The sequence below is a fragment of the Aotus nancymaae genome, unplaced genomic scaffold (genome assembly GCF_030222135.1).
Source record: "Aotus nancymaae isolate 86718 unplaced genomic scaffold, 86718_ANA_hifiasm-v0.15.2.pri h1tg000057l, whole genome shotgun sequence".
Classification (NCBI taxonomy): Eukaryota; Metazoa; Chordata; class Mammalia; order Primates; family Aotidae; genus Aotus; species Aotus nancymaae.
Window position 1 is genome coordinate 3069769 of NW_026988471.1, and position 27414 is coordinate 3097182.

At 46.7% G+C, this 27414-nt stretch overlaps 1 protein-coding gene across 2 annotated transcripts in view; it reads left to right on the plus strand.

The window, feature by feature from the left end:
• Positions 1-27414, plus strand: part of DCDC2C (doublecortin domain containing 2C) — a 146072-nt gene that overhangs the window by 40075 nt on the left and 78583 nt on the right. Inside the window, exons 4-6 of one of the 2 annotated variants that reach the window (XM_064363825.1) lie at positions 1525-1653; positions 19391-19528; positions 21174-21216. In XM_064363825.1, the coding sequence (XP_064219895.1) occupies positions 1525-1653; positions 19391-19528; positions 21174-21216 (310 nt within the window). The remainder of the gene's footprint in view (positions 1-1524; positions 1654-19390; positions 19529-21173; positions 21217-27414) is intronic. The other variant, XM_064363826.1, reaches the window with a different exon arrangement.

Below are 27414 nucleotides of genomic sequence, written 5' to 3' on the forward strand. Positions count from 1 at the left end.
AAAATAGCTACATTCTTTAAGGTGAAATTATCTACCCGTTTTCCAAATGGACACAATTTTCTTTCATTTTACCCATCACAGTCGTGGAAGACGTGTTTTTAAACAGTGGAGTCATGTCCTGTTCATCTGGGCATTTTAGACTTTATGAAACACCCAGATTTTATCAAGCTGCACAGAATGTCACAACTGTGGGGTTGGAGCCTCACAGCCTGCCCGTCTGTATGCCTACCTGGAGGTTTGAGCAGCGGACCACTGAAGAATCGAGCCACACCCCCATCGCACGCACTCTGAGGGGGACAAGGGAACTTTTCCTGTTTCACAACCACTATTAACCTTAAGGCACCTTCACTCATGCTCTTTCTGTAGCCCGCTATTGTGGTTTTTGTCTACAACAAAACCACAGTATATATGTATATATATATGTTTATGTCACCAGGCTCTGTGACATTCTGTGCAGCTTGATAAGGTCCTCTATAGGGTATGGTATGCAGTATTGGAGGCTGCTTAGTGCATACTCTGTGTGTGTATATATATATTTATATTTATATATATGGAGGATTTATTATATATATGTATATGTTTATATATGTATATGTATATATATTTTTATTTATATATGGAGGATTTATTATATATATGTATATGTATATATATATTTATATTTATATATGGAGGATTTATTATATATATGTATATGTGTATATATATTTATATTTATATATGGAGGATTTATTATATATATGTATATGTGTATATATATTTATATTTATATATGGAGGATTTATTATATATATGTATATGTGTATATATATTTATATATATGGAGGATTTATTATATATATGTATATTTATATATATATTTATATTTATATATATGGAGGATTTATTATATATATGTATATGTTTATATATGTATATGTATATATATTTTTATTTATATATGGAGGATTTATTATATATGTATATGTATATATATATTTATATTTATATATATGGAGGATTTATTATATATGTATATTTATATATATATTTATATATGGAGGATTTATTATATATATGTATATGTTTATATATGTATATGTATATATATTTTTATTTATATATGGAGGATTTATTATATATGTATATGTATATATATATTTATATTTATATATATGGAGGATTTATTATATATGTATATTTATATATATATTTATATATATGGAGGATTTATTATATATATGTATATGTTTATATATTTTTATTTATATATGGAGGATTTATTATATATGTATATGTTTATATATGTATATGTATATATATTTTTATTTATATATGGAGGATTTATTATATATGTATATGTATATATATATTTATATTTATATATATGGAGGATTTATTATATATGTATATGTATATATATTTATATTTATATATATGGAGGACTTATTATATATATGTATATGTATATATATACTTTGAGTTTTCAGTGTTTCCCCCTTAAACTTAACGTATTAATGGATGCTTTTCTTTTTATTCTTACAGTGTTTTTACAAATGGAAGATTATTTATTCCACCCGCAAAAGTTATTATACCCAAATTTAGTCTGTGTGATTGGGATATCATGCTGGCCATGATTGGAGAAAAAGTCTTCCCTCTAGGAGGTGTCCGGAAGTAAGGAGACTCTCACCTGTAGGACATCCGGGGGTGGCAGCTTGTGTTTATTCTCTTCTATGAGAGTTTTCTGGCCAGACCAGCAAGGTCTATAATGATTCACCACAAACTCTTAATTTTAATTCTTCAAGCAGATGGTATTTTCTCAATCTTGTTCCATACTTACTTTTAACCTGTCTCATTAATTTATTCATTCAACAAACCATGGAACATCTGCCATGTGGTAGGGGTAGAGAATAGAGCCTTGCAAAAAAGAGTCTTGCTCCCTTGAAACCCTGCTGATTGGGCCAACCATTTAAGTTGCTAGAATGCTGCAGTCGTTCATGTTCTGTGACATGGACTCCTGGCCCTCTGCCTGTTCCCTGTCCTGGATCCGGGAACCAGCTGGGGTGGAGTTCTCGGGAGTAGAGTTTGGGGTGGGAGAAAGGGAAGCCACGGAGGAGCGTGCAGGGGAGCTGCAGTTGGTCTGGCGGAGCCAGGCCTGTGGGAGCTGGTGTTTGAATTGAGTCTTGGCAGAAATGGGGGGAACTGAATTCCATGGGACAGAGATGGGCATGTGGGAAGGAGCTGGTGTGTGTAATGGCTTCTCGCATGAACTTGGGGGTCCGACATGGAGCAAAATCTCTCCACCATCCGTGCCTTTGTTATCTCCAGGACATTTCCAACTTCTCGATGCATATTTTGTCATCTGGAAAACTGGAAGTAATAATAATACCTACTTCCAAGTTCCTAATATATGTACAGTGCTTAGTGTAACGCTCGATGCATAGTAAGCATGAAATGGGGTTTGTGATTATGACTGTGACAGTGGATGAGGCATAAACAGGCAGAGCACGTTGAGGAAGCACGCCACTGTCATCGCAGGAAACTCAGCACTACTGTGAGGGAAGCGGCAGGTCCCATGAGTACCTTACAGACCAGACAAGGGGTTTGCTGTCTTGCAGCCACTGGGTCCCACTGGCATGAAGGAAAGCTCACAGCGGTCATCGTGATGACGGATTGAGAGTAGGAGGTGAGAGACGGGCGCTGAGCCAGGTGGCTGCGAAGATAATCTGAGTTGGCCTTCAGCTTTAACCACATTCAGGCTGAGAGTGAAGGGATGGCAAAAATATCCCATGCAAGTGGAACTCAGAAGAGAACAGGGGCAGCTGTACTTAAATCAGACAAAATAGACCTCATGTGAAAAACTGCAGCAAGAGATAAAGAAGGTCACTGCATTATGTTAAAAGGGTCAGTCCATCAAGAATATACGACAATTATAAATATATATGCAGCCATCACTGGAGCACCTAAATACATAATATGCCAGTATCACCAGAACTGAAGGGAGACGTAGACAGCAATACAATAACAGGAGGCGACTTCAGTACCCCACTTTCAACAACGAATACATCATCCAGACAGAAGGTCAATAAGGAAACCATGGACTTGAATAACAATAGAAACCCAATGAGCTTAACATACTTCCAAACATTCTGCCCACCAGCAGCAGAGTACACATTCTTCTCGTGTACACAGCTTTCTCCGTTAGGCCACAAACCAAGTCTTAGCAAACGTGAGACTGAAATCATATCGAGTATTTTTTCTGACTATAATGATACAAAACTAGAAATTAGGAATAGGAGCAACATTGGAAAATTCACGAATATGTGGAAATTTCACAGTGCATTCCTGAACAACCACTGGGTCAAGGAAGAAATCAAAGGGAAATGAAGAAAGGATCTTGAGACCAAGAGAAATGGAGATACATACTAGACCTTACGGGAGTCAGCAAGCACAGTTCTAAGCGTGAATTTTATAAAGAAAAATGCCTATAATGGCCAGGCGTGGTGGCTCATGCCTGTAATCCCAGCACTTTGGGAGGCTGAGGTAGGTGGATCACCTGAGGTCAGGAGTTCAAGACCAGCCTGGCCAACATAGTGAAAACCGTCTCTACTAAAAATACAAAAAATTAGCTGAGTGTGGTGGTGGTCGCCTGTAATACCAGCTGCTCGGGAGGCTGAGGCAGGAGACTCGCTTGAACTGGGGAGGTGGAGGTTGCAGTGAGCCAAGATTGCACCATTGTACTCCAGCCAGCAAAACTACCTCAAAAAAGAAAAAAAGAAAAATGCTTATATTAAGGAAAAAGAAAGATCTCAAACAACCTAACTTTACACCTCACTTTTATTAATGGAATGAACAACAGAAATCATACAATCATCTCAATAGATGCAGAAAAGGCACTGGACAAAATTCAACATCCTGTCACCATCAAAGCTCTCAGCCATTAGTATAGAAGGGATGTATCTCAACATAATAAAAGCCAAATAAGACAAGCCTGCAGCTAACGTCACACTCAGTGGTAAAAAGCTGAAAGCTTTTCCTCTAAGATTAGGAACAAGGGAAAGGTGCCCACTTGTTCCACTTACATTCAGCATAAGGCTGAAGTCCCAGCAAGGGAAATCAGACAAGAAAAAGAAACAAAAGCATCCACACTGGAAAGGAAGAAGTCAAATAATCTGTTTGCAGATGATATGATTTTATATGTAGAAAACCCGAGACTGCACCAAAAGACTGTTAGAATAAAAGAATTCAGTAACGTTGCAGGATACTAAACCCACATACAGAAATCACTTGTGTTCCCACCTAATCCCAGTGAGCTATCTGGAAAAGAAATTAGGAGAACAATCCCGTTTACCAAAGTACCAAAAAGAGTAAAATACTTAGGAATAAATTTAACCAAGCAAGTGAGAGCTCTCTACATTGAAAACTATAAAACACTGATGAAAGAACTTGAAAAAGATACAAATAAATGGGAAGACATCCATGTTCATGGACTGGCAGAGTTGGTATTCCTGCAACATTATACCAGAGCAACTGCACCAAGGAGGGTCCTTTTCTGAGGTGGGGAGTCCTGCAGGGAGCAGGTTTGGGTGTTGACAGCGAGTTGAAGAATCAACTAAGCATGCCTGTGGGACCCCCAGCCTGGGCTGCAGACGGAGCCGGAAGCCGGACTTGGAGACCGGGGATGTGTGTGTGGGTGAGGCCCCATGGAGAAGCCAGCTCGGGTGCATCAGCCGCTGGTCATCTTGTGAGAATGTGGCGTTGCGGTCACATTTTTCACAAGAAGGCAGAAACGTCAAATCATTTAAAACAAAGACAAGAACGTCTCTAATCAGTTGCTTTTATGCCCCCATTCTGCCCACAGGCAAGGTTTTGGGTATCCTATAAGGGAGCTTTGTTTTCCTCAGCAGCTCTTCGGCCTCAGGTTCGCGCCCTCGTGGTCCTGATGCTGGACCGGGTTTCCACCTCTTTGTGGCCTTGCCCGTTGGTGCCTCGTCTGACCACTTGGCAGTTGATCCTGCCTTTGCCCAGATGCGATTTTTTTGAATTCTTTTCGCCTTGTTTTCTGTGAGATGGACTCCTGGCCCTCTGCCTGTTCCCTGTCCTGGATCCGGGAACCAGCTGGGGGTGGAGTTCTTGGGAGTAGAGTTTGGAGTGGGAGGAAGGGAAGCCACGGAGGAGTGTGCAGAGGAGCTGCAGACTCTGGAGCGGAGGCAGGGTGTGGTGGTGGGTGCCCGGGGTGGCAGAGCGGCCCGGGAGGGCACAGCCTGGAAGCCGGGGCCAGATCGGCTTCCAGCAAACACCACGGTTGAGGCCGGCGAGATGAGACCTAGAGCGTCCTCTCTGACTGCACTTAGCACGTGGCCATGCGCTCTTTGAGATGGAAGCCAGGTCCTGTGGGCGGGCTTGAGTGAGGGGTGAGAAAGCAGACATTGGAGTGTAGGGACCACGTAGCTGTGAGGGGGGTGAGTGGGGTGATGCAGGAGACGTGGGATTGTGGCTTGAGGGGTTCAGGGCAAAGACGTGGTCACCGCTGAACAGGAGGGGCCTGAGCACACCTCTCTCCCGAGGGTGAAGTCCCAGTGGAGGGGAAGAGGGTGAAGGTGGAGGAGGGAGTGGGGCACAGGAGCCAGACCCTGAGCAGGTGGCAGGTGGTGTGACCTGGAGGATGGGTGGATGCGTAAGCCGTGCAAGGTGGGGAGCCACCCTTCCTGCGAGGCAGGGGTGGAGGTGACGATGGGTGCAGGCACAGAAAGCTTTGAGGTAGGTGGGAAGGAAGGTGGCAAGTTAATGTCTAATGGACTCTAAAATGGGAAAAGATTGTGTCTTGCGAATGGACAGAGGAGGATGGGGGCAGTGGGAGGGACACGGAAGCGGGGATTGCTGAGCAGGGTAGCCGCACGCTGAAGATTCGTAGCGGAACCAACCCGTAGCTGTGCGTGCTCTCGGGCACTCAGAGCCGGGGATGAGAGAGGAGAAGGCAGACGGGCGGTTGCATGGGGTGAAGGCCGGGAGGGACAGGCAGGGGCGGGGCTCCTGGCACAGCAGGCGGAGTCGTTGCTGGTGTGGACGGGTAACCAGAGCCAGTTGGGAGGCCTCAGGCCCAGGGTCTAGCTGTTGTAGCAGATTAGAGGAAGGTGAAGGAGGAGAGCGGGAGACTGGGAGGCCAAGAGGCTGCAGGGGCGAGGTGGAGGCATCCACCTGGATAATGAGGTGCGAAGGACTGCCCCGGAGGCGGGGGGAGCTGAGAAGGCGCAGGGGAGATGAAGGTCTTCCAGGCTGAGGAGTGGGCAAACGCCGCGCGGCAGGGAGAGGTGGGAGGAGCCCGCCATGGGCAGCCCTGGTCCCTGATGGTAGACGCTGCGGTGGAAGAGCAGAAACGTTTAATCCTGCCTTATGCTTTTGTCAGCTCACTCTCTCGGGGGTAGATTAAAAACATCAAAGAGGGATTTACAGTCACCAGTTGTGAAACCAGTGATGAAAACTGATGAACGCTTTCGGGTAGAGCGTAAAGTGTTGGGCCCTTTAGGGCAGTGGAGCCCTGAGTCATAGCAGCGGCGAGGAGCCGGTGGAAGTTAGATGCTTGTGCGCAGATCAGTACTGGGAATACCCCCGACCCCCAGAATGCAGCTGTAAATACTAGCGTATTATTCTCAAAGAGATAAGGCTGTGTGCAGCAGGTAGACCTGTGTATATTTCTGGGAGAAGCTAGAAATGATAGTGGAAGAAATTGATTTTTTTTTTTTTGAGATTCGCTCTGTTGCTGCCCAGGTTGGAGTGCAGTGGCGCAATCTCAGCTCGCTGCAACCTCCACCTCCTCCTGCCTCAGCCTCCAGAGTGGCTGGGACTACAGGCACCCGCCGCTATGCCTGGCTAATTTTTGTATTTTTAGTAGAGATGGGTTTTTGTCACGTTGGCCAGGCTGCTCTTGAACTCCTGACGTCAGGTGATCTGTGTCTCGGCGTCCCAAAGTGCTTGGATTACAGGCATGAGACACTGTGCCTGGCCTTGGAATAAATCTTAAGTGTCACATATAGAATGATAGTAGTGAGAGTAGGAGAGAAAATTCTCATATGGTAGAAGTAAGCAAGGGAATAGAATATTTAAAGGGAAAAAAGGACATTAGATCAATAAGCTAATTTATTTTTTTCCCTAGACTTAAATTAGTTTTTTATGGTTGGGTTTAGAAAAAGTGCAGAGCTTGGAAATGAAAGAAATGCTTAGAAAGTACAAATACTGAGCTTTAAGGAGTGATGCGATACGCACGCTGCAGAATTAAAAAAATCCATGTGTGTGCTACTGTTGAATGGGAACTGCGGCTACTGCTTCTCACGCATTTGAGCAGTTATTTGTATTTCTCTGTATTTATCATTCTTTAGATAATGCTAATATGATTTAGCTGAGATTTCCATCACACCTTTTCCTTGTGTGGGTTAGAAACTAAGCCAGTTCTTTTTTTTTAGGAGATTCTCTGTCACCCAGGCTCAGTGCAGTGGCTCGATCACAGCTCACTGCAGCCTTGACCTCCTGGGCTCAGAGGATCCTCCCACCTCAGCCTCCTGAGCAGCTGGGTCTACAGGTGTAAGTCACCACTCACGGCTATTTTTTTTTTTAATAGAAATTAAAAAAAAAATTCCTTGATTCATTGGATAGTTTGAACTTTTAGCGTGATGCATCCAAATAGCCCAGAGAAATACTGAGTGAAATTCTGTGGGTCTCTGTGCAAGACGATTGCTGATCTCGGTTAGAAAAGGTGCTCATAGTGGCTGTTGGCTGAGTGCCGGGGATGCAGCCGTGAGCAGAGCGGACTCGGCCCTCAGCCCCACTGCAGCCCAGCAGAGAGGAAAGGCGTCAGGTGAGCAGTTATGGTGAGGGGAGCGTGTTCACGAGAGGGAGCACAGCTCCGGGGGAGCCCAGTCTAGGAGACCTCCCAGAAGAGACACACGCTCCAAGAACTGGCGGACGCGCAGGAGTCGGGGCAGGAGGGTTAGGGTTAGGGGCAGGAGGGCGCCTTCTCACATCGGCACCCTGCGGGCTCTTGTGCCTCACCCTAGGCCAGGAGGGAAAGCAGAAGTGGATGGGAACCGCAGGGCCCACTCCGAGAAAGGAATGATGCTTAGCACGGAGTGGGGTACGTGGAGGACGAAAGAGGGCAAGTTGCCCAAGGTCAACAATTCTGAAAATTCCGTCCTTGTCTCCTGCTGGAAGGAAAAGGTGATGAGCTGTGCTTGTGAATTTCTCTGAGACTCTAACGTGGAATGATCCGCACTCTCCGTTTTCAGTTTCCCACTGTTGAGTATATACTCTGCACCAGACGCTATTCTAGGAGCTGGGAGGTGGTAAACAAAACATCTGGAAGAACGTGTTCTTTGACACTCGGGACCACACAGCTTGCTGGGAGACAGGTCCGCTAAGGGAAACAGTTACATTGCAATAGGAGGCCGTGCTGGGGCCGGGCCAGTGGGACAGGGAGGACCTTGAGCTCCGTGGGAGTCTCAGAGCAGAAGGCCCACATGGCTGGGAGTAGAAGGAGGCTTTAAGGAGGCGGCGGATCTATCCTGCGTTCTGGAGAACTGGGTGGTGGAAGTAAGGAAGATGTTCTGGGTGAGGGGACTGAGTGGACCACAGCCTGGCTGTAGGAGCGAGGAAGTGTGAGAGGGGCCTGGCTGTAGTGAAACTTGGGTTTTAGAAAATGCTGGGAGATATGCGTGGATACCCAGGGCTGCAGCAGGTGACAGATGGCCTTAGTGGCTATATGCAGAGTTTTATGATGTTTTAAGAGCTAATGAATGCCAGGGTGGGACACACACACACACACACACAGCACACACATGTGCTTCCCATGGCCCACACCTGTGAGCTGGCCCTGTCCCCTCTGAGGCAGGGGCTTCCTGCCTCATTTTCTGTACAGGGTCCAGTGTCAGTCATGCTGCTTCACATCGTGGGCACAGCTGTCCCTTATCCACCAGTGTGTTTTGAACGTCAGCATCCATGATTTAGGTGACACTCATTTTGGAGAGACTGTCGTGACCCATGAACTTGAGGTTGCTGATATTGACTAACCTGATTAGGAAAGAGAGAGGTGCCCACCCCAAAGGCAGTGAAAGGTCTGAGGGAGGCGTAGTGGGGCATTGCCACGGAGCAGCCTGGCCACCACTGTTTGTGGCAGCTGCTTGCCCAGTTGATGTCACTTCTGGCTCAGCACAGTGTGTCCCGGCCCAGGGAGTAGCCAAATCCCAGCTTGGGTGCCAGGTGCAGCGCACACGCTGGACACGTTGAGTGTGGCCTGACCCCGCCCATCTCGAAGGAGAAGTGATGTCTTTTGCTTCACAACATACCAAACCTTTATTTGTTGATTCAACAAATGTTTATTGAGAGCTTGAGGGGTTTCCCTCTAAGCTCTAGGGGAATGGGTTGAGCATGGGTGCTGAGTACCATCTGGGCCAGGAGACCCCCACCCAGGCGACACTGAAGGTATTTGAGAGGCAGACACTCAGATAGCACAACAGAGTGGATCCATCCGAGGGACCAACAGCCTGAGAGCCTCTGCGGCTGACAGCTCTCCAGGGTGAAGGCCCCGAGCAGATTCTCATTCACATAGTTATTTGCTCTTAGACAGGTGAGTCTTATTAATACACAGGTGCTCTGCATTTACTCATAACTCAAGAATATCCCAAGTAGGCAGCTGTTACCTGCCCACCACTAATTACAAACCAAAAGGTATCCTCCACAGAGGAGCCATGGGGGCACGGTCAACTTAATGCTTCTCAACATCTTCCCCCGTCTTCGTTTCAGCACAGCTAGGTAAGCAAGTACAGCTCTATCCTGGTGAACCATTTCTTGGAGGATTCTGGATTTGCACCTGCAAACTACACAAAGAGAAAACTGATCAATAATATAATCACAACAGCAATCATAGATCCTCCAAGTGTTTTCATCCAAATTTTCGGGCTGCCAGTCCATCAGCAGCTCCCTCAAGCACCTCGGAGCCTGACTGCCTACTCTTACATTTCTTCCTTAAGGAGTCGGGACCCAGAAATCTTTTGGGAAATAGGACAGAGGTCATTCTTCTGTAACTGCTTCCTGCTGAAAAGGGGCCGAGGGTCTTCCGAGTGCCTCCTCCTTGCTTACTTCCCAAAGGCCTTTCCAGGTGCTGTTTTTTTCTGTTCGGATTACGTTCAGTCTCATATTTTTTAGAGTTACCAGGCTAATCTATAACTCTCCTACCACCAAAAGATATGAAGGGGGGTGGTTAACACAGCTCTGAATCTAAACAGCTTTTATTTCTTGTAAACTCCTGATGTGTAAGAATTAGGGCCTGATTCTCTGTATTTTCCTTCCCAGACTTTCACTGGTTTTAGGGTCGTTCTCTTCATTCAGCTCTCATCATCGGCCACACTAGTTCCCCATCTCTCCAGACAATCGAGTTGTTGATCTCAGTATGTATAAATTCTAAATAACTGTAGTTCTTTATCTGCCATCTGAATTCTATGTTACTATAAGAGGACTGATGGGTGCAATCAATGCTAAGTATCCCCTTAGGGGACCAATAATCAACAATTCCTTAGGAATTGTTGCACCGCACCTCAGCCTCTATCACAACACAATCTCTCCAGATTAATGTTAATTTAGGGGACCATTCTTTACTTTACTGGTATTCAGGTTTTGATGGCCAAAACATTGTTACTTTATTTCCCAAATTATTACAGAAAATACTAAGGCCAGAGATCATTAAAGGAAGAAAACAATAATATGCCCAATGTGTGAGACTTTCTTTTACTTCTATCCCAGCTCCAGAAATACTCACTTTAACCGTGGTAACCATCACGATCACCATAACAGGCTGTCCTGCTTGCTTCAGGGTTTCCTCTGCTATTTGTGAAAGTCTCCCAGTTTGACCCCCAAGTCAGTGGTGACGTTTGGCGTGTTCTCCTTGTGGCAACGATACTCCACCTCAATGTTAGTCTCACCGTCTCTGCAACTGGGGGGTCTCCTGCAAGTCTTTTTTGGTATCTGGCTCATAGTGTGACTTTAAAAATTCTGGATGGTTGGCCAGGCGCCGTGGCTCATGCCTGTAATCCTAGCACTTTGGGAGGCCGAGGCAGGTGGATCATGAGGTCAGGAGTTTGAGACCAGCCTGGCCAACATGGTGAAACCCCGTCTCAAAAAAAAAAAAAAAAAGTGTGGATGGTACCCACACGGGTTGTTGATTTGGACCTGTAGAAATACAATCAAATCCTCTCGCCCAGGTTATCACGCCTCTCCCGATTCTTTGTGAGTGGACCTTGCCACCAGGTTAACTGCCTTCCAGTTTCTTCCTTGGATTGTTTGTTCAGGTGTTGTTCAGTAACTACATTTTCTAAAGCCTCCAGTTTTTCTCTCTTTGGCGGCTGTGGCTCTGTCCATGTGGGTTTGTTTGTCATCTATGTCAAGGCGATAGGCTCTGGGGGCTTCACAATGGCTGCCATCAAAAAGAACATCCTAAGTCCTGGCAAGAGTTTTGTCCTTTAACTTCTAAAAATTCCTTTGGGCTCTGCAGATTTTCTTCCAATCCCATCCCAGGCACATAGCCCTTATCCTGCATCATTTGGTGGCCTAGGGTGCTCTATGATTGTTCAGGTATTAAAACCTGAGCTTCCCATTGCTGTAACAAATCTCTTCACCACAAGTTAACAAGGATTTGCATCATAACAGGCCGCATAGTTCCAAGCTGTCCCTCAGGCCCCTCTCAGGTGAAAATGCGACTACTTTGGTACACTTCAGAGGCCCGCCCTACTCCAAGCACATGAAAGTGAACATTTTCCATGGGCCAAGACAGTGGCCAATGTTGGAAAGAAATAGAAGCACCTGCTCCAGTACCCACCAATCCTTTACATTTCTTTCCTTGTGTCATAACCTCGCATGTAGGATGCCAGTAATTTGATTTACCCAACATGCTGCTCTGTCTTGTTTGTTTATGCCTCCAAATTCTCCTGTTTTTGTAGTTTCACTTTTTCCTACTTTTTCCATGTGGTGTAACTAAAAGCTGTGCTGTGAATTTCCCAGGCTCAGCCCTCCAAGGAACGGAGGACACTGCAATTTGAATTTCCCCTATAAAGTCAGCATCAATAACTCCTGTATGAATTCTGACTCCTTGAGCAGTAAGACTAGATCTCCCTAGAAGTGAAGGGCCACAAACTGCTGTAGATATTTATGCAGTGGCTCTCCCAGTAAAATGCGTACTCTTTGAGAACTACACAAATCTGCTGCGCTCCCAGCCGTGGCAGGGAACAAGCATTGTATAGGGATAAGGGAACAGTTCGTACTGCACAGGCCCCAGTTTGGATCAGGCCCGAGGTGGTCCCTCAACCCCTTTCCTGAAATCAGATTTCCTTCCTTGTCAAATCTTGAACGACACTGATTTACCCAATGCTTTCCTTTTCTACATCTGGGACATCCTCCAGGCTCAGCACCCTTTTGTTTCAAAGATGGAAAAGCCTTTGTTTTTTTATAAACAAGTTCAGGTTAAAGTATCCCAGGCTATTGGAATCAGCTGGTAAGAAGTAGTCACATTTTCTAACAATCCCAGCACAAATGGAGACTCAGGCCCATACTGGCTGACGGCCTGTCCAAACTCCTTCAGCAGTTTCAAGAGAAAGGGTTCAAAAGCAACCCACACTTGCCCCTGCTTATCTTGAGGGTGTACAACAACTGGAAGCTGCCATGCCTTGAAATCTCCCTCTTTTCCGGCTTGGTGAATTCCGGCTTGGCTGGAACCTGTTACCGTAATTCTAGGAGTACAAACGCCTGAACTGGTTACCGTAGCTCTAGGAATACACATGCCAGCAGAAGCAGAGGTAGAACTATCAGGAGGATCTGGCCATCTTTCTACAAGATACTGAGCGGGTGCTGACGTGCACACCTTTTCCTCATTTGACTTCTCACCCTTTTGCTCTATAATTTCTCTACATAATTCATCACACTCCTCCCCTCCTGAACCTTTTCCTCATCGTCTGTCTGAACAGCTCCAGGGCAGAACTCACCAAAGCCCTAACAGACCACACCAAATAAGCCCTGTGTTTGCTTGATCTTTGTCCCATGTTACCCCAATATGGCCAAGCTCCCCCAGCTTCCACCCTGAGAGAATTTTTCAGACATTTTTGGGCTAATTTGGAGCTCCCCCAACTAACCCTGGGAGATTTTTTTCAAATGTTCTCAGTCTACTTCCGACTTCTCCCTAATTCACCTGGGAGTCTCCCCGGGCTCCTCCCGAGCTCCCCAACTTACCCCGGGGATTTTTTCCAATAGTACTCTGGCTACTTTCGGGTTCTGCCTATCTCATGTGGGAGTCTCCCCCTGGGTGCCTTTCTGGCTTCCCCTGACTCACCTAGGAGATTCTTTTCAAACATTCCTGGGATACCGCCAGCTTCACCTCTTTCTCCATTGCTCAGGCAACCCTTCATCCTAGGTTCAAGTACCCACACTTAGGCTCCGCTTAACGAGTACCAGCTTGGTTGGGAGACCCCCACCCAGGTGTCGCTGAAGGTATTGAGAGAGAGACACCGAGATAGAACAGCACAGTGGATCTATCCGGGGGCCCGCAGCCTGCCAGCTGAGAGGCTGACAGCTTTTCTAGGCTGAAGGCCCCAAGCAGAGTCTCATCCACGTAGTTATTTGCTCTTAGACAGGTGAGTCTTATTAATACACAGGTGCTCTACATTTACTCATAACTCAAGAATCTCCCAAGTAGGCAGCTGTAACCCACCTACCACTAATTACAAACTAAAAGGTATCCTCCACAGAGGAGCCATGGGGGCACGGTCAACTTAATGTTTCTCAACAACACATGGTCCTCAAAGGGTGGATGTTGTCTGGTGGAGAGACAGCAGATGCACGCTCAGGAGCAGACCCCTGAGATATGCCATGCAAGGGGTGGCACACAGAGGAATGAAGCAGGGCAGGGCCTGGGGTGAGTGACGGGGCTGGTCAGGGTTGGCTTCTCTGCGGAGGCAACATTTGAGAACACATCTGAATGGCACAAAGAAGTAAAACACATTGTGATCTGGGTGGAGATCGTCTCCATTAGAGGGACCCTCAGGCGCACAGGCTCTGTGGGGGGAGCCACCAGTGGCAGGGCAGTGCCTAGGGAGGGAGGGTGGGAGCTGCTGGTCCCGGAAGTGAAGGCTGGCTTGTAGACCTCGCTGAGAAGCTTGGGTTTTGAGTGTGGTGTGAATCTATTGGCAGGTTCTGGGCACAGAGTGTCATCATCTGACCATGGGGTGGGATGGGAGATTTGCCTGGAGGCGCCTGCAGGTGATCCAGGGGAGACCACAGTGGCTGGGCCCAAGGCAAGCAGGTTCTGGCTGTGTTTCTGTATGCTATGGGGCTTGCTGATCAACCTCCTCATGTAGGAGTGAGTGATTGAGAGATGGGGTATGGGGGCGGGGTGGGGTTGGAGGGGAGGCAATGAGGGAGGGGAGAGGAGAAAGAAGGGGAGGAAGACTCCCAGTCTTCTGATCAGAGCAGCTGGGACACTGTCGGTACCATTCCTAAGAAGGGGGAGGTGAGAGGAGAAACGGGTTTTGGGGGAGTTTTGAATGAAATTTTGGATGCCCCCTGTTTGCGAGGCATGTTGGACATCAGAGTGGAGATGCACCAGCCTGTATATGTGAGTGTGAAGTCAGGGAAGAGGTCAGGTTGGAGAAACGGACACATGATGTGACTGTCATGCGACGGTTGTGGCACTGGGTGGGATGGAGTTGGTGTTGGAGGAGAGGCCTGAAGACTGAGTCCTGGCCTCAGCTTTCTGATAAATAGCCCATCAACCTTGGACATGGTTATTTGTGGACTTGTCGTCTCTCCTCTTCCGTATTTTAAGCTCCTTAAAGTTTGAGACCCTGTCTGATAAATCTCTGCTTTTTAGTCCCTTAATAGTGGGGGAACTAGCTGACCTAACAGCTGGGACCCATAGACGTGGAGGCCAGGATTCAGGGTGCCTAATGAGACTGTGCATCCAGAGATTCTGAAACCTTAGCTGAAACTCAGATCTATCTTTTAATTGCACATGGTCTTGAAAAGGAATCTCATTAAACACAAGTATTTAAAAATTCCTGTAAGACAGACTGTACCTTTATTTTGGTAAAACAGCCAAGCTGGCTGTTTATTGGTAAAGGATTTAATTTAGAGATATTTATATTCTCTACTATATCCCCAGTCTTTAAGGTTCATTGAAAATCACTTAATAATTGACATTTTTATAATGTTTTCCAGTTTACAAAACAATTTTGCAAATGGCTGTTTGATTTAGTCCTTACATTTTCTGATACAGGTAACAATAGAAATCCCTAGTGTTTAGCATTTTATGATGTAAAGCACTGTTATTTACGCGCATGATCTCAGTTGTCGTCTGTATTCTTGTTCTTCATTTGCACGAGACTCACACTTCAGTAAAAGCTGCGGTCCTCTGGATGTGACGTCCCAGCCCACATTTCTATGTCTGCATAGGTGTCATCTGAACGTATTATACAGGCTCACATTTGCACGTGGATGCATGTGTCATTTTTCTGTCTGTGACTTCCTTTCTGTCTTATCCCACCAAGGAATTTCTACTTACCCTTCACCCTGGGAGTAGACTTTGTACCTCTCTTTGAAGAAAATGAGGCCGAGATGAGTTTAGGGAAGTCCGAGGGGAACGTGCCTGAGCCGTGTGTGCCTCCAGCGTGTGGGCAGCCAGGTGTCCTGCTGGCCCTGTAGGGTTTTAACCAGTGGCATGGCTCTGTCTCCATTTAGGGGGCACCTCCTGAATCCCGCGTGGAGCCATCCAGAGTCCTGTTCTTTGGTATCTATTTTTCCATCCCTGAATGAAAAGAACACAGCTATCTAAAAGCAAACAAATGAACATAAAGACAGCTAGCTTCATTCCTGCAAGACGCTGCTGCTGCAAGGAAAGCCTGACACGCTTTTGGTTTATGAGGAGACATTCAAGTTTAGCTTTTTCAGGCACATTTTTTACAGTTACTTCGCTGCTGACAGCTCATTTGCCCTTCCACCTCCCTCCACCCAAGCCATCAGCCCTACTCCTCGTCTCCAGCATTCTGCTCAGCACTCGGAATCCCTGGACCCACACTGGACACCGCACACACCTTCTCCCCTGCCAGTCGCCAAGCCTTGGTGATTCTAGGCTGATTGATTTCTGCGTCTTCCCCCTCCCCAGCCAAGAACATAAGCTCATTTTTATGTCCCTTCGTCTCCCCTCAGCAGCTCCTCTCGCATGGCTATGATCGAGAATTGGAATTTTGGGTTATGACGAACATGTTTTGTTTGATCTTAGCTTTTTAAAAAAAGACAACACAGGCCAGGTGCAGTGGCCCACGCCTGTAATCCCAGCACTTTGGGAGGCTGAGGCAGGCGGATCACAAGGTCGAGAGATAGAGACCATCTTGGCCAGCATGGTGAAATGCCGTCTCTACTAAAAATAAAAAAATTAGCTGGGCGTGATGGTGTGGGTGTGGGGCATGTGCCTGTAGTCCCAGCTACTTTGGAGGCTGAGGCAGGAGAGTTGAACTTGGGAGGTGGAGGTTGCAGTGAGCTGAGATCGCGCCACTGCACTCCAGCCTGGCGACAGAATGAGACTCCGTCTCAAAAAAAAAAAAGGATAATACAAATTGGCCTTGTGTTTGGTCACCTTTACTTCACATCATTCTCATAGCGACTCCTGGATTCGCTGTTCTTCTTATTTAACCACGTCCTTTAAAAATACTCTTGGCATGGGTCTCTGTGTGGCCAATCTCCCGAGGCCTTGTAAGCCTGAGGACATTTTTATCTCGTCCCTTCTGTTTACGTGAGGGTCTGGCTGGCTTTCATGTTCTTTTCTTCTAGATTTTGAAAATATCAAAATCTTTCCCATCTGTGCTGCTGCTGAAAGGCCCCAGTCAGTCCTGTCCTGCTGGGCGGTGCAGCTGGGTCTTCCGCCCCAGTGCCTTAAGGATGCTGTCTATGACCCCAGGTGTCACACCCAGGTATCTGCCAGCCAGTTTTCCTGTAGTTTCTGTCCTTTGACATCTGTGGACTCTTTCACCTGCAGCTTATCCTCTTTCCTCAACTCCAGGAAATTAATTTTCATGATTTCTACACATATTTTCTCCTTGCACTTTTGCCATAACTTCCTTTTGGGATTCTTATCGGCGGTGTTGGCACGGCTGCTCACCCTGGTCTCTCAGCTCTTCCTTTGCAGGTCCTGTTTCTTCCTCCCTGCCTTCCCCTAAGTGCGTTCCTCAATTTCACCTCCAAACAGCAGCTAGCACCTCATCCACGTCCATTCTCCGATCCACGCCATCGTGATCTTTCTTTCCAGGACTTGAGTTTCACCTCAGTATTTCTACTTGCTTCTGTTTTTTTTTTTTTTTTTTTTTTTTGAGGTGGAGTTTCACTTTTGTTACCCAGGCTGGAGTGCAATGACGCGATCTCAGCTCACCACAACTTCCGCCTCCTGGGTTCAGGTAATTCTCCTGCCTCAGCCTCCTGAGTAGCTGGGATTACAGGCATGCGCCACCATGCCCAGCTAATTTTTTGTATTTTTAGTAGAGACGGGGTTTCACCATGTTGACCAGGATGGTCTCGATCTCTTGACCTCGTGATCCACCCGCCTCGGCCTCCCAAAGTGCTGGGATTACAGGCGTGAGCCACCGCACCGCGCCCGGCCCCTTGCTTCTGTTTTATGGTTTCATATTCTTGTTCGTCCTGGGAATATCTGCCACCTCTTCGATGGCATTTTTTGTATTCACGTGTGAATTCTTGGTCCGTCTGTTCCCACCCTTCAGAACCTTGCCGTTTGGCCCCGGGAGCAGTCGCTGGGAGGATGCCTTCTCCTTAGGACCACTGTCAGTGCCCCGTTCCCTGGTCAGCCTTCTGCATGTTCCTGATTTACTCCTGGGGATGCTGGCACCAGCTGTCCAAGTCCACCAGAGGGGACTGACCGTCCCCGGGCCCTGGCGGAGGAGAACAGAATTCCAAGCGCTGGGTGTCCCGTGGAAGCCTCTGCTCCAGCGGGCCGGCTCCCCACACGTTGCTCCGCCATGCCTCTCCCAGTCTCCTGTCTTGATGCTTCTTGCGTTTTCTCCGGGGTCGTCTCTGTAGCAGCTCTCGGGACAGGGTCCAGGAGCAGCAGGAGCAGCAGCGTCAGCCAGAAGCGTGTTAGAAATGCCCTGCACAGGCCTTCTCCCAGGCTTCCTGAGCCGGGAGCCCTGCAGTGGGTGGCCCAGCACTCTGAAGCTGGCCTTCCGGGCAGCTCTGATGCCCAGCTCTGCGAGGGATAGGGTCCGTAGTTGCTTCCTTTCCATGCCCCCTGCGTTTCTTCTCTTCTGCTCCTATTCTTCCTGCCCTAATTTGTTCCTTCCTCTCAGGCTCTGCGGCAGCTCCGAGTCTCCTCCCACAGGGGCAAGTCTTCCTCAGTCACGTCCTGGCCACAGCTGCCCGCTCACTAGCGCTAAAACACAGCCTTTATCCACTCTTCCTTGGAAATCTTCACTCTGACGAAATTAATGATAAATGCTCCTCCCCAGAATTCAAGGCTCTTTGGAAACTGCCCCTGTCCTGCTCATTCACAGCTGTGTCTGCGCCTCACCTTCAGTGGCTGTCAGCTCCCCTCCCCACCCTGGTTTCCAGCTTTTTGCACAGAATCCTCCTGCCCAGATGGCTTCATCCCATCGGTACGTGATGAAATCCCACCCACCCTCCCGACCGTGTTTCAGGTTCCTCCACCTTTGTGAAGCCTGCGCTGGGTTCAGCCTTTCTTCTCTTGGGACCCCAGCCCTTTGCACTTCGCCTGTCGTGTTCAGCTTTGCAGGCTTTTGTGCGCTTCCTGACTCTGGAGAGGCAGAGACGTTCTCATGCAGATGTCTAGCCAATGCATTGCCTACCGCATAGTCTTATGCATGTGGAGGCTCAGCATTGAATTAATGGAATCATTTCTTGAATAAACCGGCGAAGGAGTACCTGCTGAAAAGGAGTACTGAGTAAAAAGTAGACTAATATTAGTCTTTTGGTACTTATAAAAATGCAATTATTTGCTAATAAATCCTGGTTTGTTTTCAAAGTAGTTGTAACAATATGAGCCAATTTGTGGTAATTTTAGCTGTCATTAGTTAAAATTAATTGAACGCTAACCAAGGGTGTAACATGTTCTTGAGAGCCTCTGAGCACTTGCATATAATTAAAAATACGCTTTAATTTAAAAAATCTACAAATGGAAAGCAGGTCTCATCCTGGAAGAGCAGCTCCCCTCGGGATTAATTGGCCCGTTTGGGTAACCCTGGCTTATGACGAGCGCTGTTTCTCCAGCGGTCCACGCACTACTCATAGTGTCTGCACTCATACCCCAAGCCCTGTGTTACTGATCCTCACATCTCCATCCCATTTCTTCTTTCTGTTTTAGCAGATTATTTACAATGGATGGGCATCTTTTGGATAACTCAAAGGATTTGCAAGACAATCACTTTTACGTTGCTGCGGGACTGGAGACCTTCAAGTATTTTCCTTACTGGAAGTCTCCGAGGGTGCCCAGTGAGGTCCTACAGTGAGCATGGTTCATACCTTCCCCTCCTGAGTGCTGGAAACAAACTGCCTTTCCCCTAGCATCTCTCCCAAATAGGTCCAGTTCAGCTATTGGTTATTTTTCAGTAGTGAAACGTAATATTCTTACATATACAATTTTAGATTTTAAAAATGAGCTGTGGGGGAACTGCTCTTGTATGGTGTATTCACAAGGACAGCAAGATCTACGCTGGGTCTGCTGCTTTTCTCTGGGAAACCGGGAGTCTTAGAGATTGAGACTTGAAATGTGCGATGCAGTTTCAGAGCCGATTCTAGGCACAGTACGCCTGCCTGTGGCGCACCCAGCGTGATGCTTTGTTTTCTTGATTTGGCTTGCTTTCCCATATCTAAAATACAGTCTGTGCTGAGTGTCGCTCTCTCCTGGTGAAAAAAGCCATGACTTTTGTAGTCATTCTGGGCGTGGCTAAGCGGGTGCCCCACTGCATGCGTGTTTATTGCCATGAAGCAGTGACCGGGAGGGAGATGAAGCGTGCCGAGACGGGTGGTCCCGGAGCCCATCTGTGGGATTCTTCATTCTCAGCTGTTCAGCCCTGACGGGTGTGTTTGAAATACATTTCGAGTAGGACACGACTTGAGGGCTTACCAGCAACCTTCCTGGAGCTAGTTCGTCATCGGGTTTTTAATGGTTATTATTTCAAGCAAAGAAAAAGAGCTGTCATCTTTCCTCTCGTTGTGGAGCAGGACAGATGGTTTGCACACCATGCAGGTGGCCAGCCTTCCTCTACACCTGAGGTTTTGTGGCGTGAGCGCCTTCTGCATTTGGAGAGCTTGAACCTCTGTTGAGGGTGCAGTGTCTGGGATGGCCTCCTCCCATGCTGCTTCACGTGCTGCTAGTGTTTGTACTTCAAGGCAGAGAAAGGCTCCCTTTGTCCTGTCTACCGAGGACAACCCCACAGAGTTTGGTATCCAGGCAGATGGTTAGTTGGAGTCCCACCTGCATGCCTGGCACACGTGGCTATTTCTTGATTTTATTGACTTAATTCGTGCTAATAGTCCTGATAGCACAGTGAGGAGGAGCATCTTGGCGCTGTGGAGTTGAGTCGTTCTTTCTACCTGCACCCCACGTGTTTCCCACCTCGCAATGTGTTTTGCTTTTTGCCATCATCTGTTCATTCGGAAGCCGTGACTGAGTCTGAGTGGCTTAAATATCTTTTTCCTTTGCTGACATTGTTGAGCTTAGGGTCAACAGGAGGCTGCATGCGATCGTTCAGAGACTGAAGCTCATGCGGCTAACACAGAATAGACCAAGGAGGTGCTCTTTTGCAGAGAATCCTGGGGAAGAAGCATTTCCAAATCTGAGTAGCAGCTATTGGAGAAATCCTCACTAAAGAGGAACTAGAAATGAGATGCCTGCACTTGCAAAGGCGGCGGGTGGGCAGGGGATCTGTGCTGTGGTAGAAGGAGGATGGGCCATCTGATCTCCAGGAAGGAAATCGAACAGATTCCTGGTGCACTTTCTGTTCCTGAGGCCGGGAAATCATTGTTCCGTGAGCCATGTCCTCTGTGGACAGCTTGCTCCCCTCCTAAAGACCAGGCAGCGGCCTACATTTTATAGAGATAACTCCGCAGGGAGTTACATTTCAAGTTGAATATCTTTTGTCTTGCAGAAGGTATGCGAATGTTGAAAAACACCTACAGAGAAAGAAAAAAGTAAATAACGTTTTAAAACAAGTAAGTAACTTGTTCCTGATTCTGGCGCCTCCTGGCATTAACAAGGGCACAGTGCAGGGCGAGGGCCCGAACTGTAAACAGAGCTTCCTGGGCCAGCGTCAGTACCAGGCTTATAAAGAAAAAGCAGGTACACTCCTGAGGATGGTGTAATAGGAGAGGAAGTTTATGCTTGGAGCACAGAGCCCAGAGCTGAGAGGTGCACACAGGTATTTGCAACCCAGTAGGTGTGAAGACAAAAATATATTTGAACTCTTATGGGACAGACAGGAGAGTAATTGATTCAAGCTCAGCATGAGTGGCAGTGGGCTCTGGCAAAGGGTGGGAGGAGAACATTGCAGGCAGATGTGACAGTAAGGCAGCAGTGGGGAGAAGCAGCTCACTGCATGTGCATGTGTGTATGAATACATATGTGTATGTATGTACTGGTGCATGTGTGTGTATAAATACATGTGCATGGAGGCATGCAAGTGTATGTATGGATGCATGTGTGTGTGAATATGAATACATATGTATGAGTGGATGCATATGTGCATACATGGATGCATGTGTGTGCAAATGCATACATGTGTGAGTGGATGCATGTGTGTTCATATGAATACATGTGTGAGTGGATGCATGTGTGTACATGGATGCATGTGTGTGCGCATATGAATACATATGCTTGAGTGGATGCATGTGTACATGGATGCATGTGTGTGCATATGCATACATGCGTGAGTGGATGCATGTGTGTGCATATGCATACATGTGTGAGTGGATGCATGTATGTACATAGATGCATGTGTGTGCATATGAATACATGTGTGAGTGGATGCATGTGTACATGGATGCATGTGTGTGCGCATATGAATACATATGCTTGAGTGGATGCACGTGTACATGGATGCATGTGTGTGCATATGCATACATGTGTGAGTGGATGCATGTGTGTGCATATGCATACATGTGTGAGTGGATGCATGTATGTACATGGATGCATGTGTGTGCATATGAATACATGTGTGAGTGGATGCATGTGTGTGTGCATATGAATACATGTGTGAGTGGATGCACGTGTACATGGATGCATGTGTGTGCATATGAATACATATGTGAGTGGATGCATAGGTGTACATGGATGCATGCGTGTGCACATATGAATACATGTGTGAGTGGATGCATGTGTGTACATGGATGCATGTGTGTGCACGTGGATGCATGTGTGTACATGGATGCATGTGTGTGCACATGAATACATGTGTGAGTGGATGCATCTGTGCATATGGATGCATGTGTGTGCATATGAATACATGTGTGAGTGGATGCATATGAATACATGTGTGAGTGGATGCATGTGTGCATGAATGCATGTGTGTGCATATAAACACGTGTGAATGGATGCATATGCGTGTACATGGATGCATGTGTATGTGCACATGAATACATGTGTGAGTGGATGAATGTGTGTACGTGGATGCATGTGTATGTATGGATGCATGTGTGTGCATATGAATACATATGTGTGTATAGGTGCACATGTGTATAGATGAATATGTGTATATGCATGTGTGTATGGGTGCATGTGTGTGTAAGGATGTGTTTATGTATATGTATGAATGCATGTGTGTATGGAGGCATATGTGTGCATGTGTGCACATGAGTACATGTACAGATGTACATCCATGTGTGAATGTGTATGGATGCATATGTGTGTATGAATGTGTGTATGAATGCATATATGTTGGTGTATACATATGTATGTTTGGAGGTGTGTGTATGGATGCATATGTGCATGTGTGTATGCATGTGTGTGTATGAATGCATATGCATGTGTACAGAGGCATGTGTTTGTGTATGGAGGCATACATGAGTGTGCATATGAATACATTTGTGTGCATGGATACATATGTGTGTGTGTATGCCTGTGTACCTATGTGTATGGATGCCTATGTGTGTGTGTGTATGTGTTTGCTAATCAACACACAATTTGAATTTGCAGCATAATGCATGAGGAAGAACGGCAAGGAGGTATCAGGGTACAGGACTAGAAAGGTATGCAGAAGTTGGATCCTAGAGGGGCTGACCAGTCCTTATAACGTTTATGTGATCCTCATATATCCCTGACCATCCTACCAAAACCGTCTTTTAGTGGTTCAACTGACATTAATGTTTATTTGACAAAGCTGTTGAACGCAAACCCTTGCCAGTGTCTGTCTGCGTGGCTCCCAGGCTTGCATGCCCTCCCTACTGTGGCACACTGGTTTTGAGGGTCCACATTGTCCTCGTCTGTTCTTTCCCAGTAACTAACAGCCCTGGGCTTTGCTGCTGCTGCAGCTCAGGTTTCATGATCGCCATTTTAATCACCCTCCTGCAAATAGCTTTGACTTTCTCACCTGTGAGCCACCGTGTGCATCTGGCAAGCGTCTGGCCCGGGGTGAGCCCCCCTCCGCCCTTCCCCTACACTTGCACTCATGCAGCTTGCTGCTACTGGAGGTAATGACACTGCTGACCTGAGTCTTCACGCCGAGTTCATAACCACGGTCCTTATCCACCTTCACTCACTGATTAAGCCTTATGTTTAAAAAAAGTTTCCCTGAATACGTTTTGCTAAGCTTTGTTGGAGATTTTTGCATGTCTGCTCATGAGTGACGTGAGCCTGTCTGACTTCTTACTCACGTCGTCCTTGTCTGGCTTTGGCTGCCAGGGCTTTTCTTCTGAATCGACTCGTTATTTTTTGTAGCTTCTTGAGTCAAGTGATCGCCTTCTTTATTTGGATTTTCTTTTTCTAGGAAATGTATTTTAATATTAGGTGTTTGTTGAATGGATGAATGAATGATGATCATTGAGAATACAAAAATGACATGCCTTGCTGTATTCGTTGTCCCTTATATAAAGGTCTCCATCTGTAAAGATGTGTTATCTTAGAACTCAGTATTAATACCTTTTGGCTTCATTTGAAGAGCGGGTGTGTTTCTAAGAATGAAAATAATTCCACACACAGGACTTCTCTGAGGCTGGAATTTATGATGGTTGCAGCAACTTCGCCATTTATGATAAATGTGTGTTTCTTTACTTGCTTGCCCCCGGTTTTCCATTTCTGACTTGCTAAACCTCTTTTATCTGTTTTCTATGTGAACTGCCACAACATCTTTTTGGAAAAGATGGTAAAAAATAAAAAAAAAATTACAGGAGTGCCCTTCCATTAAGATACTGCCTTGTGGGGGGCTGTTGGGACCCTTGGTGGTGTGGACACTCTCATAACATCAGCCAATCAAAGTATCAGCTTTTCCTAAAATTACATGCTGGATTTTCTTTTACATTTGCAAGCTTAAAAAAAAGTACCTAGAATACAAAGCAGAAAGTCTTTCTTGACCCTTCAGTGAACAAATCACAAACATGTCCTAGAGCCTGTGACCCCCAGGATATCAGGCCTGAACGGGGCACTTGTTGAACTCTCTGGTCGTCCAGAGGCCGTGGTGAGTTGTTGGCAGCATGCTAGGCACACCCTGCCAGCATGAGAGACACGAACATGAGGGAATCGTAAGTTTCCACAATTGGAGAAGTCAGTGTCAATAAGCGTGACAGTAACCCTAGTGGACCTCATCCAGCCCTCCTGCTCAGTGAATTAAATCCCAGAAATTAAATCAACCCAGATTCCACCAGCACCAACACCTCCCCACCTCCACAATTCCAACAGATCAGTGATGCTTCTCCTATAAACTGTTTAACTTCCACATCTGCCTATGTCTCCCCATCAACACTGCCCTTTGGAGTCAGAAACACCTGATACCCATGGTGGGAAAGCACTGTGAGAGTGGGCAGGTAGGGGGTCAGGGGAGCTGGGCTCCCCAGGAAGATGTTTTTATTTGCAGGGACCCAGATTTAAGCAAGGGAGTACAGTGGACCATATCTACCTGATACTCACTACTACTGGTGGAATAAATTGTATGGACTGAAAAGGGAGCAAAATACACAGGGAGGGGCTGGTCCTGAGCAACTGTGACATTCCCAGTGAGGTGACAGGTGGAGCAGAGCAGTGGGACTTGGGAGATGCTGTGTATCATGGATTCTATGGAGCGCACGTTCCCACATCCTGGCATCTCTGGAACAGGTGCAGCTGACGTTGATGGCGTCTCAGGACTCCTGTTGGCAGCTACGTTGCAGGTGCTGGCTGTTCATGGAGAAACGTGGCTTTAGCTGCTCATCTGTCTGTGTCTTCAATTGAGTTGGGGGCGGGGTTGATTCTGTACATGTTGAGTTTAACTGCTGTGTAAAATGTTCTCAAAATGATTTTGCTATGACAGAATTTAAACAAAAAGTTATTATATACACAGGCCTAAAAGTAGAACATCAAGATGCAAATTTGCTATCGATTGATTATATTCTTCTTCAATTCATCTATTCTTGTGGTGTGACAACCAGCTCTTGTGCAGGACCTGAGACGGAGGTAGACACACACAGGTGCAGCTGCCAGCATCAGTGATCTATGTGGTGTAACGAGCCACCCCCAAACCAGGGGCTTCAGGCAACAAGAGTTTATGACTTCTTTAAGTTCTGTGACTTGGCTGCACAGGTCTTGGGCTGGTTTCACCTTGGTTGCTTACGAGGCTGTGTTCAGTGGAAGGTTTGCTGGATTGGGATGTTCAAGCTGGCCTCACCTACACGTCTGGCAGTTAGTGCTGGTTGTTGAGCATTTTGATTCCCTTCCACGTGGCATCTCATCTTCCAGCAGGATGCCGCAAACTAGCTCAGATTTCAGGAGGTGGAGAAATAGGCTCTCCCTCAGCAGAGGAGCACAGAAGAGCTGATTCGCTTTGCAAACCTGTGTGTAGCCTGAGAGGGGAGGGCTGTGTGGCCAGCAAGCAACCAGCCACATTTGGGTACGTTTTTTTCTTGAGAGTGGTGCAGAAGGATTGCCTCCCACTCTGCAGGGCATAAAGCACCAGCGCCAAAATGTGCAGATCAGATACCAGCGACTTGGAGGCTCTTCAGAGATGATGGTAGGGCAGCCTTCCCACGCTACGTGCAGGAGCACTGATGCCTTTGACTTGCAGTCAAAAAGTGGCTCAGAAGAGTCAGACTATGGATGTAAAATCTTGGGGGTATTCAGGTGATTAGTTTCTGTTATATTCTCATTTTTCTTTAAGTACAAGCATACTATGTCACAAAAATGGGTGTCTAAATGGTTCTAGAAGGGCTTTTTCAGTAAGTAGAAAATAGAACTTCTGGGAAATTACAGCATGGCGACATACTTTAAATAGCACGTCCTTTCTTTCTTAGTGGTACGTAAAATAGCTGAGTGTTTGCAGTATGATTCATGGAATCCTGATTCAAAGAAGTGAGAAGGAGAATAACAGAGTAATGTGGCACCTCGAGATGACTGTGGAGGAAGAGGGAGAAGTCAAGGCCGACCTCAGAATTCCAGGGATGGCGGGAGGATGGTGCATTCAGGAGCTGGGATGAGGTCTGCAGGAGGAGGAAGCAGGACTTGGGCTTGCGCATTTGTGTGAGAAGTTGCTTAGCTCTAGAGGAGCACATTTATTACATGAGAGATGATATTCATGCCTAAAAGTGTTTTTGATGTCAAGCAGAATTCCGTGCATGTCCAGCAGAGGACACATCTGCTTCTGTGTTTGGGATTATCATTGTGGGTTCTCTGCGGAGTAGAAGGGTGGGCCTCCTTCGCATCTAACTGATGTCTATGAAGTGACTGACATCTGTGTGTGATGACGTTCTTCCTTAGTAAACTAACTGCTGCCATCAAGGCAAAGCTGTAGTGTTTTAAGAGCAGGCGTCTGGCCTCTGGCCTCTGCACTTGGAATCCCAGCTGTGCCTAACATTTGCATGGCTTGACTGGAACTCCCCTCTGTGGGTCTCAGGGAAAGCTGACTTCCTCCTCTCTTCCCTCCTGTTTTACTCTTTTTGGATCTCTGCCGTCGGACTTTTTTCCAAGCCCATGAAGTTCTAATTTAAGCTGTTGAAGGTGGATGGTCCAGAATGTTGGAAAGATGTGAGGGCACAGCTCTTCGCCTCTTAGTTCTCAGTTTCCATTTTGAATAGAAGAAGACTTTTGCCTTAATTCAGCAAAAGAACTTGAATTTGCACTGTTAAAAATGCCCCTTTCCTTACCATTTGACCCAGCAATCCCATTACTGTGTATATACCATTACTGGGTATATACCCAAAGGATTATAAATC